The 19,776-nt window shown below is 45.4% G+C and overlaps 2 protein-coding genes across 5 annotated transcripts in view; both read right to left on the reverse strand.

Annotated features, from left to right (window-relative positions):
• LOC136614557 (uncharacterized) overlaps positions 1–1,113 on the reverse strand; it is an 88,675-nt gene extending 87,562 nt beyond the window's left edge. For all 4 annotated transcript variants that reach the window (XM_066594121.1, XM_066594122.1, XM_066594120.1 and 1 more), the window contains exon 1: positions 970–1,113. In XM_066594121.1, the coding sequence (XP_066450218.1) occupies positions 970–1,050 (81 nt within the window). In that variant the 5' untranslated portion in view covers positions 1,051–1,113. The remainder of the gene's footprint in view (positions 1–969) is intronic.
• LOC136588589 (keratin-associated protein 10-4-like) overlaps positions 1–19,776 on the reverse strand; it is an 820,730-nt gene that overhangs the window by 387,559 nt on the left and 413,395 nt on the right. The window lies entirely within an intron of this gene.

Genomic DNA, 19,776 nt, shown 5'->3' on the forward strand with positions numbered 1-19,776 from the left:
TTCTCTTCCTTACAGCTACCTCTTGAATCATGACAGAAAAAATGTTACAGACACTTTTCAACATTAGTGAGATGTTAAAAGTTTCTTTAAAAAAAAACAAAAACATTTTTGGGGGGCACAATTTTTAATGTTTGCACCTAATTTCTTTCCTAATCATCCCACTTTCTCTAGTAGCTCCTGTCCAAGATCCATCCCTCATCTCTCTTCTGTATTTTGTCGAGCACTCACACTCTCCTCTAGCTGCCATTTTCCTCTACAGTGAGAGTCTATTCCTGTACAAGAGACCCCCCCCCACACACACACACACACCAATAATTGCTTCCTGTTAGTGCCAGGGAAGCGCTCATTGGACCCCTCCAGCATTATTAGCCACGTTGACATGGAGTCTAAGAAGCTGTACAAAGATACCTAAATGCAATAAACTGAGCTCCCGCCTGAATCTTTCATTTCCCCCTGTATTGTCATATACCCTTCAACAGACTTACTGTACTGTTTCTACCATCCAAACAGGTTTCCTTGTGGCTCTATGTTAGCAAATTAAATGTTAAAGAGTTATATTAGAAAAGGCATCTGGTACGTTTAGAAATGTTTAACTGCTCAGAAAAATGTACTTCTCCAGCAACTATCTAGTAGGTAAATACTGCAGATATTTAATATTGCATTTTCAGTTTATTCTAAGAAATGTTCTATATTTGGATTCTCTCAACATTAAATATAGAGAAGTCTGAATTATCTACATAAATGCATATTTACAATGCATAAAGTACAAAATTTCAAATATAATTTACTTTACCAGCAAACGAGATGGTAAGACTTCAAAACAAAGCGATAGACACATTTTCAGTTTATTCTAAGAAATGTTCTATATTTGGATTCTCTCAACATTAAATATAGAGAAGTCTGAATTATCTACATAAATGCAAATTTACAGTGCATAAAGTACAAAATTTCAAATATAATTTACTTTACCAGCAAACGAGATTGTAAGACTTCAAAACAGAGCGATAGACACACAATTAGCAAGATGGTCATCATCCTATGCAGTGTCATTTCTGTAGTGATAAAGCCAGGGGTGGACGACTTGAACACAGCAAATCAGCAGGCAGAGAAAGGGAGACTGGAGAATGCTATGTATACATGGCTTATATATAATTCCCTCAACCACATAAATGTCAGAAAGATTTATAATTGCAAAAGAAAGTAAAACACCCAGAACTTAATGTTCCATCCTGGATCCGGGATCCTTTCCCATTTAGTATTTACTTTTTTCTTACTAAGTACTAGTAAGGTAGGTAAACAGAAAGATGTGAATTGCCAGACCATCGCACAGTCTGCATATTAGGAGGCCAAGTCATATAAGGTAACAGAGGAAATTATATGCAATCCATAAACCACAGCTAAATAACGTGGCCAACATGCAACTCTCCTGCCTGCTGCTCTCTTGCTCAGTGTCCTTCTTCCACTGGGATCTCAAATGCACACTATGATTCTTGGTCTCTCAGATGGCCCGTGCACACCAATTCTTACCCTGCAAAACTCTTCCCTTATCAGACTACTTAGCATGCTTTCTCCCATTGCTCCAGTGCCTAAAGAATATCTTTTCTAGGTTCTAGAAGTTTCCTAAGCTGTTTCTCATGTTAGTGTGTCCTGGTTATTTACTCATTTAGTGTTTTTGATAAGATTGATCTTTGTATTGGTCTTTGCTTAGTAACAGTATATGTTATCCCATCACTATGTGATGATAATATGGTATGGCAGTGTAAATGTGTCCTTTATATAGTACTATTGTGATACAAGGACTTATTAACTATTGTTTCTCTGTTGTCAGCCCAAAGTCTGAAGCATATTATATATTGTTATGTATCTCAATCTGCTCTGCTGTGTAGCTATTCTTTTCCTATGTAATGCTACCTGCAGCCAACATTCACTGTCTAACCCAGTGCCAAGAGCAGTGGAATTCACTCTATCCCTCCCTACTTTGCTCTAATATGCCTCCAAGGTAGTTATCTGAGTGAATGCTGGGAGTTGTAGCTGTGATCCCCCGCAAGGTTGGACTGTGTCCTTCTCTTCCCATATCTCCCTCTCATTTTTTCAACACGTGATTGGCATAAGTGAAAGTGAATATACTCTTCATGGCTTCTTTATGTGAGGAAAGGATAAGATGAACCAATAAGTGTTAGCCTTTACTAAGCCAGCCTACAGGATATAAAAAGCTCTGTTGTGATGTCAGAAGTTAGTCTGAGATTTGAGAACCTTCATTTTCCCCAGACTTAACATTTGTGGCAACACAGAATAAATCTTTGTTCATTTCCTACGTTCCTGGGTATCACATTGGATGTTGGATCATACATCGCTATTATTGTTAATATTAATCTTGGTATAGGACATTTTGTGCAATGACAGTATGGTAGTAATTAAACAGGTCATGATGACAATTGCGGTAGCATCATGAGTGTTATATGAGAGGAAGATTTATAATTTTAATTTGCAAAATTGAAGGTTCTCTCATGACTCTAGCTAATATCTATGCACCCAACTCTTGCCAGATTAGATTTTTGGACAGTGATGAGGACGATAAGAAGGATACAAAAAGGGAGTCTAATTTTATGTGATGACTTCAATGCTATTCTAGGTGGAGGGCTAGAAGGGATGGTTCCACACTGCCTCATGGCTTCTTAAAGCTGAATTGCATGAGTCTATTTATGTGTTTGAATGTGAACTCCTTGTGAATATTCATTTTATTTTTCCAGACATCGTTCGTTCTCCAGGATCGACATCTTTCTGGTGGATTTTCCTACTCTTATGAGAATAAGAGAGGTATCTGTAGAAGTGGCATCTTGGTCAGACCATGCTCCAGTGAAAATTAAAATACAGCTAGAACCCCAACTTCCTACTTTCGGAAGTTGGAGGAACAATACTTTTTTTGTTGAAGATCCGAAAATTTCAAGAAAGAGTTGCTAGTGCATTGGAGTACTTTCAGATTTATGTTTTGCCAGAGTCATGTTGATTTACATTATGGAATGCACAACAGGCGGGGCTATACACAAAAGAGAAAAGACCAAACTACTTGGAAACACTTTTGTACAAAAGAGCCCATATTTTAAATTGGGGTGTTCCTTCTCTTCTCAGCAATGGAAAAGCATGCACACATGAGCAAATAAAGCATCCCGATGCGCAAATCTTTTAGAAGCACACTGCAAAGTGGTTACACGTTGGTATCGGTCCCCGGTTTGATTATCAGATTTTTTTCCAGAGACCTCAGATAGATGCTGAAGGCGCTGTGGAAAAAGAGGGACATTACTACATACTTTTTGTAGTTGCCCAAGCATCCAAACCACTTGGAAGTCTTCTTTTTCACCCTCTTGAATATGGCCCTGTGAATTGATATCTGTCCAACACCTGAATTGGCAGTTCTGTTGCTGGAGAAAGTCCCTATTAAATTTAGGAAATTGCTCTCTTCCTATGAGGAAATGGCATGCTTATAGGAACAATAAAGTTGACAATTTACAGAGGTTTGGGGGTCTTGGGTAAGCCACTTTAAATAAAATAATTCTTTCTCACATAATCTCAAGGATGGGAGTAATGTCGATGAAGATTGCTTGGTACTCTGATTTCAGAGGGCAGAGAACTCTGTTTAGGGAAGAATGCAGGATGTTTCTCAGATGCATCTTAATGTTTTATTCTTCCAATAATACATAGACATAAAAGGAAGAATCTAATGTTAAATATGATGATTTTTGCTGCATGTAGGTTGATACTATAACCTCCCCCACCCCCTTTTCTTCTCTCCTTCACTATATTACTTCCCCTTTGTCAATTGTTATCTATTAAATATTGTAGGAAATAAAGCAATGTTGATTTAAAAGTTATTGACATTTATTTTTGACATATTGTAATTTCCTGGCTAGGAATTGATCAGCTTTAGATTTATTAAGTTATTTGATTGCTGTATTATTCCTTCACAACTACAGATGTGGTTGAAATCTGAAGACTGAAAGATGTTGTAATAACTGCAATCCTTGATGATCAATAAAAGATTTTTGAACATTTAAAAAGGTCTTTTGCCTTTTGCCAAATTAATAATAAAATAATCTTAAACAAAAATACATATTTGGTATCGATGCATCCATAAAAGTCTGATCTATCAAAGTAATGCTTTATTTAGCCAGCATGATGAACATCATAAAAATAAAAAGTACACCAGAAATGTGCTTTTTTTTGGTCACCCTGTCTCTAAAAGAAATGCTATAAAAAGTGATAAAAAAGTCATGTGTTCCAAAATAGTACCAACATAAACTACATTAAGTCCCTTAAAAAATGAGCCCTCACACAACTATGTCACCAGAATAATAGAAAAGCTATTGCACGCAGAAGATCTCAGCTAAAAATATTTTTAAAATTAAATATCTTTGAAAAAAATACACATATAACAGCAAAAAAAAAGCTTGCTAATGTAGTAACCGTACTATCCATCAGAATAAAGTTGTAATGTTATTTTTTTGTTGCAGTTATTGCACCATAGAAACAAGACACACCAAAAGACGGCATAATTTTCATTTCTTACTAGAATTTTTAAAAAGTTTTTCAGTACATTATATTGTACATTAAATAGAACCATTTATAAATAGCACTCGTACCACAAAAAGCAAGCCCTCATACAGCTACGTCAATGGATAAATAAAGCCTATGAACAAAAAAATAGAACTTGCCCTATTTTCCACATGTGTAGAATTAACTTTTTAAAATTCCTGCCTACTGAAAGGGATGTGACTGATTGGCTGAGCGCTCAGCCAATCACAGGCACTGCTCAGCCATTTATTGAATGACAGCTGAGTGATGCCTGTGATTGGTCACAGTACTCAGCCAATCATAGGCAGCACTCGGCCATTCATTAAATTCAATGAATGGCCGAGTGCTGCCTGTGATTGACTGAGTGCTTAACCAATCAGACACAACCCTTTTAGCAGGCGGGGAAATCCCCGCCTGCTGAAACAGCCTCAGAGCAGTGCTGGGAGAGATACGGCTAAACACCTCTGAGCTTCACTGCAGCAGAGAGGTAAGTGCATATTTTTTTTTTACTTTACACGTCAGGGATGATTTTCAGGGAAGGGCTTTTAAAGTCCTTCCCGAAAATCACTGCAGGGGTTGCCGGCAGCCCATTGCTCAGTGGACTCCCTGTAGGTAATATTTACGCACAGCGTGGATATTCCCGGTGAGCAGATGTACTATCTGTAAAGTAATGTATTAGACTGTGCTAAGGAATCAGACTAATAAACAAAACTATCACATATCTGTAGGCCTTTCCTAGTTCTCTGGCTGCCATGGTTAATCATGAGCATACTGCAGTTGTATTTTTATGGTGCTGATAGAAAGAGAGAGATCCCCCTACCATTATCTAACCACCTAGATGTCACGGTCATTAATGATCAAGGCGTTTAGAGAGATACACTTTGGGATTAGAGTTTACTCTGATCCTCTCCATTACAGCAGAAGGCTAACTGTGAACACACAGAGCTCTCATAAATTTCTATCATAGAGGCCTAAGGCAAGCCAGTCTATGATGTTCATTTATTGCAGACCATGGAGGTTAAGGGGTTAAAATAGGTGATATCTTAATGTGTATCTCCAGTTCTAACATGTTTTGTGTTTTGTAAAACTTCTGCTGCAGTGAGCTGCACATGCTACATAGGTTTTGTCCCTCCAGCTGCCAACATACCACCAAAAATCAGTAGTGAAATTTTTTTCCAGTTGTTTGCAACCCAAACAACAAATTAATAATCATTCAATAGATTATATGTATCCGAGTTTGTTCCTATACCAAGTTGAATTCGTCCTGCAGAACACAAAGCTTAGACATCTGGAACACAATAACGTTGAAAGAAGTTATGTCACTGAGAGTTTAAGATGGACTGTGCCAAACATTTCTAGGTGAAATATAATTTCAAAGTTTACAGTAAAGAAAAGTGACAGTTTTTGCCAAATTTAATGCATCATTGAACAGTGGCCCACTGATCGCAGGCAGGCAGTGCAGCCCACTAGTAATTGCAGTCCAGACTTGGACAATAACACTTGACAACTGGATAACATTAGTACCCAGAAGAGGATGTCAAGTAGTCTTCTGACAAATGGCTGGGCCACAGTCAGGCACATTGCAGCAAGATGCAATGTTGCTTCCTTAACTAATGTGTTTGAATGCACAGCTCAGTATTTCTTAGCCTGGATGTGCTATAATAACAGATGACCAGTACAAGCACCACTGCCATCTAAGGGTGGCATTACATGGCTGTTAAAACTAAAATGCATGCGTTACCTTAACGAGAGGTAAGAATGAACCATTGAAAACAACAGGTTCTATTCTCTGCATATTGCACATGCAAATTTTAAGTGTGCAAATTTGTTCACACACCTATCCGTGTGTAGCCACTTTAAGAGAAAGAATAAAGTGAGATTCAACTGAGCAAAAGAACACACAAATTTGATTAATGAGCAGTAAAAATACCCTCATGTGTGCTGACAAATCCAGATTTCTGTTGTCATATTGATGTGGGGGTCAGAATATGGCACAAGCACAGTGAATTGATGAAGATTCTGTATCACCTATTCGGTTCACATCAGTGCCTGCAACTAATTTGAGGCCACAGCAAGAAGTTGTCTTTTCCACATGGACCAACATTCCTTCAGAACAATTTCAACACCTAATGAAATCCATGCCACGCCAACTTCCTTTGGTTTTAAACAACCAAAGACCTACAACGAGCTAGTAGATGGACATCTCTGTGGTGCCCATTCCATGTATATAGCTTCCTCAATCAAATAAACTACAGATGAAGATTTTTGAACCTCATTGAATAAAGAAAGAAAAAGGCCTCAAGTGTAATGTTGCATCCTGGATCCGGGTTCCTTTTTCATTTTATGTTTATTTTCTAATAAACGGCAGACAGATTTATGAACGTCAATGAATGAAGAAAGAAAAAGGCCTCCAGCATAATGTTACATCCTGGATCCGGGTTTATTATCCATTTATATTTATTTTTGACTACATATGTGCTGGATAAATAGGAACAAATAATGCTTTAGGGAGAATGACATCATAACACAGGTGCTCATTTTATTCTGCTATGCTACTATGCTACACTATGCTACTATTGGGTACTATTGATCAATTAATGCTATGAACCCCAATACAATAAATGCCGCCATCTACCCCCAATAAAATGTACACCTTCACACACTATGTCTTATATTGCCATCGTACTGGAAAGCAGGTACTATTTACAATTCTGTTATGATTAGTTCATTGTGGCTTTATCCTTCTGAGCACAAGGGTCGGGCAATTCTTCTGTCAGTGAGTGCATGAGGATCCACTCTCCCACTTATTTTCTTAAGGGCTAAGTCTGGAGGAAGCACTTGTGTTGCTCTGATTTTCACACTTCCCCAAACATCCCAGAAGTCACAGTAGCCTTTAGAGTTATTCAATGCAAAAGAGTTTCAGCTCGAAATGAAAAAGCAGTGAAGAATGTTGGCGAAGGCTTGTTTTCATTTATTGTACACCTCTTTTGCATCTTCAGTCTATAGGATTGGAACCTTTCCATATCCAAACTAATATTGGAGCATTGAATGAAAAGTGGGGCATGAATATGAGGTAAAAATGTGCAAATCCTAAAAAGTGTTGCATGGTTGTCACACTCTGTGGTTTAAGACAATTTAGCACTGGCAATAATTTCTCTGGACCTCTACTGTGTCCACACTTATTTACATAATCCATAAAAACTGGACAGCATGAAGAGGCATTTTTCTAGTTTGGTATATAAGCCATTTTGATGTAGATGCTGTAGAACGGTTTTGAGATGCTTGCAATAAGTAGTGTTAGCCAGAGAGAATGATGAGTATGTCACTTGGGCAAACTACTGCAAAAAAGTAAAGCAGATTTCTGCACATGCCTTAAAAATGTATTGAACATTGGCTGGTGCATTGTAGAGACTAAAAGGTATAATTAAATATTCATACTGAACATTATTGGTTTAAAGTAGCCTTCCATTCTTCTCTTTCCCAAACTTTAATCCGGTTATGTGCCACAACGGTCCAACTTGCTGAATAGCTTTGCTTCGTGAATTCTGTTGAACAGCTCAAAAATCAAAGACAATATTTGATTGAAAAAGTGGAATTTCATGTCATATATTCTCTTGAAATTCTGTGGATGCCAACTATCCATTTTAATCCCAGTGTAGGCCTGTGAAGGAAATTTTTGAGTGAAGCCTTGATCTATTTTTTTTATGTATGCAGATATGGCCTTACTCTCTATGAAAATAGGAAATACAGCTATTTCCATCGATGAAATGTCCTGTGAAGTAGATAATTCGGGCAATCATAAGGTCTGTGGAGTGTTTGATATTCTGTATTGCATTCTGTGTTTGGGCATGCACCATTTAATGCACTAACAGGTAACATTAATTAAATTGGTTGCTTCTAGAGATGAGCGAGCGCCAAAATACTCGGGTGCTCTTTGCTCGAGTCGTACGTTTCGCGATGCTCCAGAGTTCGTTTTGAATAACGAACCGCATTGAAGTCAATGGGCGACTCGAGCATTATTGTATATGACCCATGCTCTGCTAAGGTTTTCATTTGGGAAAATTTGGAAAACCCAAGAAAGTGATGAAAACGACACAGAAACGGATAGGGCAGGTGAGGGGCAACATGCTGGGCTGCATCTCAGGTTCCCAGGTCCCACTATTAAGCCACAAAAGCGGCAAGAGTGCCACCGCCCCAACAATTTTTACTTCGGACAAACACTCATTAGCAAGGCACACGTTAGCTAAGCACCACACTACCTCCAACCAAGCGCAATCACTGCCTGCGGGACACACCGCTGCCTCTTCTCCTGGGTTACATGCTGCCCGATTTCCCCCCCCACCCCCGCACAACCCTGCATCCGCAGCGCACGCAAAAGTGTCCCTGCGCAGCCTTCAGCTGCCCTCATACCACATGCTCACTTCATAGCCACACCACCCTCATGTCTATTTATAAGTGCGTCTGCGATGAGGAGGAACCAGAGGCACACACTGCAGAGGGTTGGCAGGGCCAGGTAGCGGCCCTCTTTAAAAGGGGCGGGGCGATAGCCCACAATGCAGTTGAAAATTAATGAGAAATTGACGTTCGATCTTCATTCCAATAAAGTGCCAACCTCCCTCAGGAGCTGCAAACATAGGCATGAGTTACATAGCTATGGGGAATCCATGTTCCCACACAGTATTCATTCTGTCTAGGTGTCAGATAGCTCAATCGATACCTCAAGGGGAAAGCCATCTGCACTCTGCCCCCTACCCAAGTCAGTCAGTGTCTTTGTGCCAGACAGGTCAAACACCGCGATGGGAAGTCTGTGTGCACCAACAGCATAGGTGGGTCCAACGCAACCCAAGACATGAACAATAAAGAAATCAGAGTGGCCAAACATGGCAGACTTACACGACATAGGCCTCAGGCCACAGCTTCAGCAATCGCGGGCATGAAGCGGACTTCAATGCTAGTACACCTGTGAAGGTCTCAGTAAATCCGTTACATTTTCTTTCACAGCTCCAAAGACTGGATTAGCCAGGAAAAAGTTCCACAGGCCCAACCTGGCGCCGTTGCAGTTCCCCCGGGACATTGGCCTCGGCCAACAGCTTCAGCAATCGTAGGCAGGAAGCGGACTTCGATGCTATTACACCTGTGAAGGTCTCAGTAAATCCATTACGTTTTCTTTCACTGCTCCAAAGACTGGATTGGCTAGGAAAATGTTCCACAGGCCCAACCTGACGCCGTTGCAGTTTCCCCGTGACATAGGCTTCGGCCAACAGCTTCAGCAATCGCAGGCAGGAAGCGGACTTCGATGCTAGTACACCTGTGAAGGTCTCATTAATGCAGTTATGCTCCTCTCCTGTGGCCCAAATGCATTTCTCAGATAACTGTGGTAACACGAGAGAAAATACATGATGCGCAATGCTGACCCCCTGACCCCAAGCAGGAGGAGGAGGTGGCCTTACAAGGCCCAGAAACCATGACCAGGACCCGCTGTAGCCTGTGCTGAAAGGATGTGAGCGGGCCCTTGGCCAGGCTCGGTCCCAGCAATATCTTGTGAGATCCAAGGTGCTGCGACTAACTTAGCAATGGACAGTCCATGTGGCCACACAGTATTCATTCTCTCTAGGTGTTGGATAGCTCTAGCGACACCGCAATAGGAAAGGCATCTGCACTATGCACCCTACCCAAGTCAGTCAGTGACTTTGTGCCAGACAGGTAAATCACCGCTATGGGAAGTCTTTATGCACCCACAGCGTAGGCGAGCCGAAGGAACCCAAAGACAGTAATAAACATGAAGAAATGATAGTGCCCAAACATGCCAGACTTTCACTCTGCCGAGTACATAGGCCTCTGCACAAACCCTCAGCAATCGTGGGCATAGAGCAGACTCCGATGCTAGTACAGCTGTGAAGGTCTCAACAATGCAGTAACCCTCCTCTTCTTTGGACCAAACCAGTGTCTCAGATAACTGTGGTAACACGGGAGAAAATACAAGATGCCCAGTGCTGATCCCCTGACCCCAAGCAGGAGGAGGAGGTGGCATTACAAGCCCAAGACACCATGACCAGGACCCACTATAGTCTGTGTGGGAAGCACATTAGTGGGCCCAGGGTCAGGCTTGGTTCCAAGGCTCCACGTTTGTGACCCAAGGTGCCCTGAGTTACATAGCAACGGGAAATCTATGTGTCGCAACATAAATAGCTCAACACTGGAAGGGGCAGTCTTTGAGTTCCTTGGCCTAGCCTATGCTGTAAGTGCACAAAGATGGTATTACACAGGAAGAAATCGGAGTGCCCAACCATGGGAGAGTTTCGTCCCGCGAAGCAACTTGGCCTCGGTCAGCAATTCTGGCCTAGTCAGTTACTGTATTATTTGTGCCACATAGGTAAAACACCGAGATGGGAAGACTTAGTGCACCCATAGTATAGACAGACCGCTGTAACATTCCTGTAGCAAAGGTATAAACAGACCCAAGGAACATTTCTGTAGAAGCAGTGTAGGCAGACAACAGGAACATTTTTGTAGCTGCAGTATAGGCAGACCCCAGTACCATTTCTGTAGTGGAAGTAGAGGCAGACCCCAGGAACATTTCTCTAGCAGCAGTATATGCAGACCTCTGTAACATTTCTGTAGCAGCAGTATCAGCAGACCCCTGTAGCATTTATGTAGCAGAAGCACATGCAGACCCCAGTACCATTTTTGTAGCAGCAGTATAGGCTGTGAGGAAGGAGGAGCAGCAGCCAGAAGATTCAGAGTTTCAGCAGTGGACTGCGTAGAAGACTGGGTGCCCGATACATTGCTGGATGCATTTTCTGCCATCCACGACAGGACCTGCTCAGACTGCTCTGTTTGCAATAAAGGTCTACCACGTGGACCCATAAATTGTGATATGAAGCTGGTGACTCCAGAAACTTGACTCTCTCCTAATCCCGCAGCAGTCGGCTGGGATACACCTGGACCAGGAACTCGGCCTGTGCCCACACCCTCACTTGGAACTCCGCATCCTCGCCCATGTCCACATCCTTGACCCCTACCCCTACCCCTTAGCATGGTGGATTACGAATAGAGCAGACAAAGACTGCTGTAAATAATTATGCAATTATATGTGTTCACTTTCATGCAGAGAGCGGAATCATAACGCTAACTCCAGGCAGAAAAAAATGGAAGGAAGGCCGCAAATACGCCTAGCAATGCAATAGTGATGCACCAAAACTCCCACCAGGCACCCTGTAAAATTCAGACAGTCAGGGGTAGCCCAACAAAGGAGCTTTTTGGTTTTTAAAAAAAAAAAAGACGACAGGCTATATACTATGTATGTCACTTTCCCTCTATAAGTATCTGTGTTGGCCGTACGCTGAGCATCAAATTCACTGCAGACACAGGCTGGTGTAAATAATCTTGGCATTATGTGCCTAGACTTTGTCACTGAGAGCGTTATAGTAAGGCAAACTCCAGGCAGAAAAAAATAGTCAGGAAGGCGGCAAACAGGCCTAAGTGCAATAGTGATGGACTACAACTCCCATCAGACACCCAGTGAAATTTAAACAGTCAAAGGTATCCCAACTGAGGAGCTTTTTGTTGTTTTTGGTCAAAAAATACAGGCTATATAGTGTGTATATCACTTTCCCTCTATCAGTCGCTGTGGCCGTATGCTGTGCGTCTCTAATTCACTGCAGACACAGGCCGGTGTAAATAATCTTGGAATTATGTGCGTAGACTTTGTCGCTGAGAGCAGTCTAGTAAGGTACACTCCATTCAAAACAAAATGTCAGGAAGGCCACAAACAGGCCTAAGTGCAATAGTGATGGACTACAACTCCCATCAGACAACCTGTAAAATGCACACGGTCACAGGTAGCCGTAAAAAGAAGCTTTTATTTAAAAAATTTTTTGAAAAAGAATACTGGCTATATAGCGTGTATATGACTTTCCCTCTATCAGGGGCTGTCACCGTACACTGTGCGTGAAGTTGACGGCAGACACAGAGCGGTGTAAAAAGTTTTGGAATTATTGGCGTACAGTTGGGGGCTGACAGCGGCCATGTAACGCTAACTGCAGCCAGAAAAAAATTATACGGAAGGCAGCAAACAGGCCTAGCTGTGCAATTGTGATGGACTACAACTTCCCTCAGACAACCTGTAAAATGCACGCAGTCACAGGTAGCCCTAAGAAGGACGGTTGGGGTTCTTGTACACAGGATCCTACACTACCCACTCTCCCTATCTCAGCAACGCTGTCCCTATACTATGTAGTACAGACAGCAGCCTGAGAACGCTATAGCTGTAATGTGACTGCATGCCAGATATACAAAAAAAAATTAAAAATTTGCAAAACTGCTACCAGCAGCCACAACAGTAATGCACATGGTCAGATGTGGCCCTAAGAAGGATCGTTTGGGTTCTTGTACACAAGATCCTACACTAACACTTTCCCTATAGCAGCACCAGCACTGTCCCTGATCTCTCCCAGTGTGTGACTGTGGCGAGCCGCGGGCGGCCCCACTTTAAATACTCGGGGGTCACTTGATCTCGCCAGCCACTCGCTGCAGGGGTGTGTGATAGGCCTGGAACGTCACAGGAGGAAGTTGTAATGCCTTCCCTGCGTTTCCATTGGCCTGTAAATGGCGCAAAACTTTCAGGGAAGGAAATGGAATTGACTCAAACATCGCGTGGTGCTCGCCTTGAGTAACGAGCATCTCGAGTACCTTAATATTTGAACGAGCAACAAGCTCGGACAAGTACGCTCGCTCATCTCCAGTCATTATCCTTTTTTAGTCCCACCAAGCTAGGGATATCACAATTAGAGATGAGCGAGCACCAAAATGCTCGGGTGCTCGTTGCTCGAGTTGAACTTTTCGTAATGCTCGAGAGCTCGTTTCAAGTTACAAACTGATGTCAATGGGGGACTCGAGCATTTTTGTATGGGACCGATGCTCCGTATAGCTGATGACTTGTCAAAAACCAGAAAACATCAGAAAATCATGGAAACACCACAGAAACGGATAGGGAAGGGCAGGGGCAGCATGCATGGCTGCATCTGAGGCTTCCAGGTCCCACTATTAAGCCAAAATGGGGGCAAGAGTCTGGTGGTCACCCCCCTAACAATTTACTTCAGACAAACCTCATGTTACCATGCAGGGCGGCGCTGGGTCCCGCGGCCGGCGCGCGCCGCTCCGAAGTCGGCTTCGGCGTCCCGGAGCTGTGCTGTCAGGGATCTCCCGACGGCGTGGAGCAGCCAGCGTGCAGCAGCGTGGAGCAGCCAGCGTGCTGCGGCGTGGGCGGGTCCGCCCGTAGGGTGCCGCCCGCTCTCATCCACCTCCCTTATGCAACAGTGGGAGAGTCGGCTCCTCCCACTCTCCGCCCCTGGGCGGAGGCTTTTAGTTAAAAGGCTGGCAGTGACCTGAACTCACTGCCAGTTATTGGTTCTGCTAGCCTCTAGTCAGGTCTATTCTAGTCTGTCCTAGTTGCTTGTCAGTTTCCTTCGTTTGCCTGTGAGCTACACCTCCAGCCTTGATTCTCCTAGTAGTTTTGTTGGTCTGTTACACCTGCCTCTTCTGTTGGCACTCTGTCCCCTGTTAGTAGTTCCATCTAGGTAGTCGCCAGGTCCCTAGCCAGCGCAGGGACTGCCGCCCAGTTGTCCGCCTGGGGTTAGCCAGGGCCGAGGCAAGTAGGCAGGGACAGTGGGGTGCAGGAGATCAGGGCACCCCAACTGGCGCTCGGGGGGCAGAGTGCCGTAACATAATAACTGGCCCTTAAAAACCGTTTGTCATGGAGGCGATCGGTTCCCTCACGAACCAGCTGCAGGCCCTGGTGCCTGTGATCCAGGATTTATCCGCTCGCATGGTGGCCCAGGAGCAGCGGGGGGTGTCGCAGGGGTCGGACGCCTCAACCAGCCCCGAACCCAAGTGCCCTCTTCCCGAGGTGTTTTCTGGGGAGAGGAACAAGTTTTTTGTTTTCCGACAGGCGTGTCGCCTGTTTTTTCGCATGCGTCCCCGTTCTTCCGGGTCGGAGACTCAGAGGGTCGGGCTGATAATGTCCCTGCTGCGGGGCTCTGCCCAGACATGGGCGTTCTCCATCCCCGAGGGTGCCTCCTGCCTGCAGTCCGTGGACTCCTTCTTTCAGGAACTCGGGGGTATCTTCGACGAACCGGACCGAGCGGGGTTGGCGGTTTCACGGTTGTTGGCGCTGCGGCAGGGGTTATCGTGTGTGGAGGATTATTGCTCCAACTTCAGACGCTATGCGGGGGATACGACATGGAACGATAGCGCGCTGAAGGACGTTTTTCTGCAGGGCCTCTCGGACGCAGTTAAAGACCTGTTGATCTCCCATCCCGTTCCCGGGTCCTTAAGGGAGGCTATGGAGCTAGCGGTGAGGGCAGATAGGAGGCTCAGGTCTAGGAAGCAGGACAGGCAGACCCGTAGAGTCAGGGAGGTCAGTGGCCCCGGTCCCTCCTCCTCCTTACCAGTCTCTGCGTCCGAGCCGATGGAGGTGGACCCGCTGGACCCCAAAGAGCGACGCCGGATCCGTTTGTTGCATCGTCTCTGCCTCTACTGCGGGAAAGCTGGACATCGGGTGATAACCTGCCCACTGAGGTCTCAACGCCCGCAGCCGGAACCGGCGGAAAACTCCGAGTCCTAGGCGATTGCAGGGAGGATCGCCTAGGACTTCAGGTACTTCCTAAACTTTTGGTACCGTGTCATGTTAGATTCTGGGATTTTTCCCGATCAGGGCGGGCGTTTATTGATTCCGGAGCAGCCGCTAACTTGATAAGTCTGGGTTTTGTCCGTTCTCTGATGGCGGAATTTGTGGCGTTGAAGACGCCAATTCAGTTTACCAGTATTGATGCCACCCCTCTCTCTACAGGCTTGGTACGATGGAGGACCCCAAGATTACAGTTCACGGTGGGGGTCCTCCACTCGGAAGAACTGTCTTTCTTGGTTATGGAAAAAATGTCGGTTGATGTGGTGCTTGGTATGCCCTGGTTGGCACTGCACTACCCCCAATTTGATTGGTCCACCCGGGAATTGACTCATTGGGGGTCATCGTGTCACAATCACCTGTCTACCATAGCTGTGTGCTCCGCAGATACGGTGCTCATTCCGGAGTATTTGTCAGACTTTCAGGATGTATTCTCCAAACAACTGTCTAAGGCTCTGCCTCCTCATAGGGAGTGGGACTGTGGTATCGACCTGGTTCCCGACGGTCCCATCCCTAAGGGAGCCATTTTCAATCTGTCAGGCCGTGAGCATGAAGCCCTCAAGTCCTATGTCTCGGAAGCTCTGGCCAACCGACATATCCGGCCGTCCAGGTCCCCTGCCGGGGCAGGTCTCTTCTTTGTAGAGAAGAAGGACGGGACACTAAGGCCTTGTGTGGATTATCGGGCCTTGAATAAGATCACTGTGAAGAACCAGTGCTCCTTGCCCCTAATTCCTGACTTGCTGAGTCAGGTGGTAGGGGCTCACTGGTTCTCCAAACTGGACTTAAGGGGGGCCTACAATTTAATTCGCATCAGAGAGGGAGATGAATGGAAGACAGCGTTCAACACCCCGTTAGGACATTTTGAATGTCTGGTCATGCCTTTTGGACTCTGTAATGCCCCCGCTGTGTTTCAGGGTTTTATGAACGCAGTCTTCCACGACTTCCTGGGGGTATTTCTGGTCATCTATCTGGACGACATCCTGGTGTACTCACCTGACTGGGACTCACATGTGCGGCACCTGAGGTTGGTCCTGACCCGTTTGCGCGAGTATCAACTTTTTGTCAAATTAGAGAAATGTACATTTGGCTCTAAACAAGTATCCTTCCTTGGTTATGTAATCTCACCCACAGAGATTCAGATGGAGTCTGATAAAGTAGCAGCAATCTCCCAATGGGTCAGACCCGACAACCTCAAGGCTCTCCAGCGGTTCTTAGGTTTTGCAAATTTCTACCGCAAATTCATTAGAAATTACTCAGTTATTGCTCAACCTCTGACCGACCTGACTAAGAAGGGGGCTGACTTGGGTAAGTGGTCGCCTGCAGCCCTTGAGGCCTTTAGCCGTCTAAAAAAGGCATTCACGACTGCCCCGGTGCTAATACAGCCGGACGCACTACTACCCTTTTTTATTGAGGTAGACGCGTCGGAAGTGGGGGCAGGAGCAGTATTGTCGCAGGAAGTCAGTGGGAGGTCTGGCTATAGCCCATGTGCGTTATTTTCGCGAAAGTTCAATTCAGCAGAGCGCAACTACGACGTGGGTAACCGTGAATTGTTGGCTATCAAATGGGCTCTGGAAGAGTGGCGACACCATCTTGAGGGTGCTAGACACCCAATTACCGTATATACTGATCACAAGAATCTGGTATATCTCGCCAATGCGAAAAGACTCACTGCTCGTCAAGCCAGGTGGGCGTTGTTCTTCGCCAGGTTTAACTTCGTCGTGACATATATCCCCGGAGAGAAGAACGTGAAGGCGGACGCCCTGTCGCGGAGTTTCGGGGTACCAGACAGTGGGACCATGACTCCCGAGAATATCTTAGCCCCCGGCGTGGTGGTGGCAGCGTTAGAGTCTAACTTCGTCCCTCAACTACAGGATGCTCAGCAGGACGCTCCGTCAGGGGTGCCGGAGGGCAGATGTTTTGTGCCAGAGACCCTACGCCCTAGAGTCATGGATGAGTCCCACTCGTCGGCTCTCGCCGGGCATCCAGGGTTCCAGGGGACCCTGGAGCTTTGCTCCCGATACTTCTGGTGGCCAGGCATGTCTCAGGAGATCCGCAACTTTGTGAGGGGTTGCTCGGTCTGTGCTCGCAATAAGAGTCGGCGGCGTCCTCCGGAGGGTCCTCTGAGACCACTACCGGTTCCTTCCAGTCCCTGGTCACACTTATCAGTGGATTTCATCACTGACCTACCAGAATCCCAGAAGTGCACCACTATCTTAGTGGTGGTCGACCGGTTCTCAAAGATGGCACATTTTGTGGCGTTAAAAAAGCTACCCTCGGCAAAAGAATTTGCCACGATTTTTGTAAAGGAAATAATTCGCCTACATGGGGTTCCCCAAAATATTGTATCTGATCGCGGGGTTCAGTTTGTGTCGCAGTTTTGGCGTGCCTTCTGCAGAAACCTGGGAACTTCGCTTTCCTTCTCGTCAGCGTTCCACCCGCAGACTAATGGTCAGACTGAGCGGAAGAACCAAGACTTAGTGCAATATTTACGGTTGTTTGCCAGCGAAAAGGCTTACCAGTGGGCGGAGTTCCTGCCGTTGGCAGAGTTTGCACTAAACAACCGCCTTTGTTCTTCTACTGGGGTGTCTCCATTTTTTAGTGTATACGGTCAGCATCCTCGCTTCCTTACAGCAATCCCTACTCCGTCGCTCTGTCCGGCAGCTGATGACGCCACAGATACGCTTCGGGGAGTATGGAAAGAGGTGCAGAGAAACTTGGAGGCAGCGGGGGCCCATATGCAGTTGCGCAGTGGGAAGAGTCTGTCTGTGTCTGAACCTTACCGGGTGGGACAGAAGGTATACCTGTCTTCTAAAAATCTCAAATTGCGGGTCCCGTCCTTGAAGCTGGCGCCCCGTTACGTGGGGCCGTTTGCCATCACACGTGTGGTGAACCCACTCGCCTACGAGCTGGGGTTGCCAGTCACATGGAGGGTTCACAGGGTATTCCATAAGTCGCTGCTGAAACCTTTTGTCCCTTCGGTGATAGATCAGGGCACCCCAACTGGCGCTCGGGGGGCAGAGTGCCGTAACACCTCATTAGCAAGGCACACGCGCTGGCACATCTTAGCCAAGCACCACACTACCTGCAACCAAGGACAATCACTGCCTGCTGGTGACACCGCTGCCTCTTCTCCTGGGTTACATGCTAGCATTGCTGTCCAACTCCCCACATGACCATGCGTCCACAGCGCACACAAAAGTTTCCCTGCGCAGCGTCCAGCTGCCCTCATGCCACACACTCACTTCATAGCTACACCACCTTCATGTCTATTTATAAGTGCGTCTGCGATGAGGAGGAACCGGAGGCACAGACTGCAGAGGGTCTGACCCTCTTTGAAAGTGTAGGCGATAGCCCACAATGGTGTTGAGAATTGATAATAGATTGACATACTATCCTTATTCCAATCCCGTGCCACCTCCCTTACAAAATTGTGGGCATAAAGATTGTTTTGAAGCAGGAGGTGTCGCAAAACTAAACACCACAGGTATATAGCGACCGTGTGAAAGTCTCATGAAATCACTAACGCTTCCTGTGAATGCTCCAGTCCTGTGTCTCGGATAACTGTTGTAATTTGTAGCACTAAAGATAATACATGCAGATCCCAAAACCCCAAGCAGAAGGAGGCGGTGGCATAATAATCCCGAGAAACCGTGACTGAGGTAGGACCCGCAATAGTCTGTGTGGGAAGCACGTGAGCGGGCCCAGGCTCAGGCTCGGTCGCAGCCGCCACCTTGTGTGACCCAAGGTGCCGCGAGTTACATAGCAATGGGCAATCCGGGTCCCCTCACACTATTCATTCTGTGTTGGTGTCGGATAGCTCAATCGACACCGCAAGGGGAAATCCATGTGTCCACACACTTCATTCTGTGTAGGTGTCAGTTAGCTCAACACCGCAAGGGGAAGTCTTTGATTTCCTTGGGCTCGCCTATGCTGTCAGTGCACACATATGGTATTACACAGAAAGAAATCAGAGTGCCCAAACATGGGAGAGTTTCACCCTGCCAAGGACCTTGGCCTCAGCCCACATTTCTGCCTAGTCAGTTAGTGTATTTGTGCCAGATAGATAAAACACCGCAATGGGAAGTCTTTGTGCACCCACAGTATAGACAGACCCCTGTAACATTTCTGTAGCAAAAGTATAGGCAGACCCCTGTAACATTTCTGTAGCAAGAGTATAGGCAAACCCCTGAATCATTGGAGTACCATGAGTGTAGACGAAGGCCGAAAAAATTAGTTAGAGAACAGTATAGGCGAGGGCCAGAAAAATTGGTGGTACAAAGAGTGTACCACTGAAAAATTTCTCAACCGCGAGGGCAGGTGAAACCCAGAAACATTTTTTAAATGTTTACTTAATTTGCAACAGAACCTGGAGGCAGCCCTGTGCAAAAAAATGGTTTCTGTTAAAGTATCAATACTTTTGAAACTTTGGAAAATTGTAAAAAAATTATAAGCAGAGCCCTTTGGGCCGCAGAAAAATTGGCAGTTCAGCGTGATGACATGCTATTTTAGGAGGAGTAATAATA

This window comes from Eleutherodactylus coqui, chromosome 1, assembly GCF_035609145.1.
Source record: "Eleutherodactylus coqui strain aEleCoq1 chromosome 1, aEleCoq1.hap1, whole genome shotgun sequence".
Taxonomy (NCBI): Eukaryota; Metazoa; Chordata; class Amphibia; order Anura; family Eleutherodactylidae; genus Eleutherodactylus; species Eleutherodactylus coqui.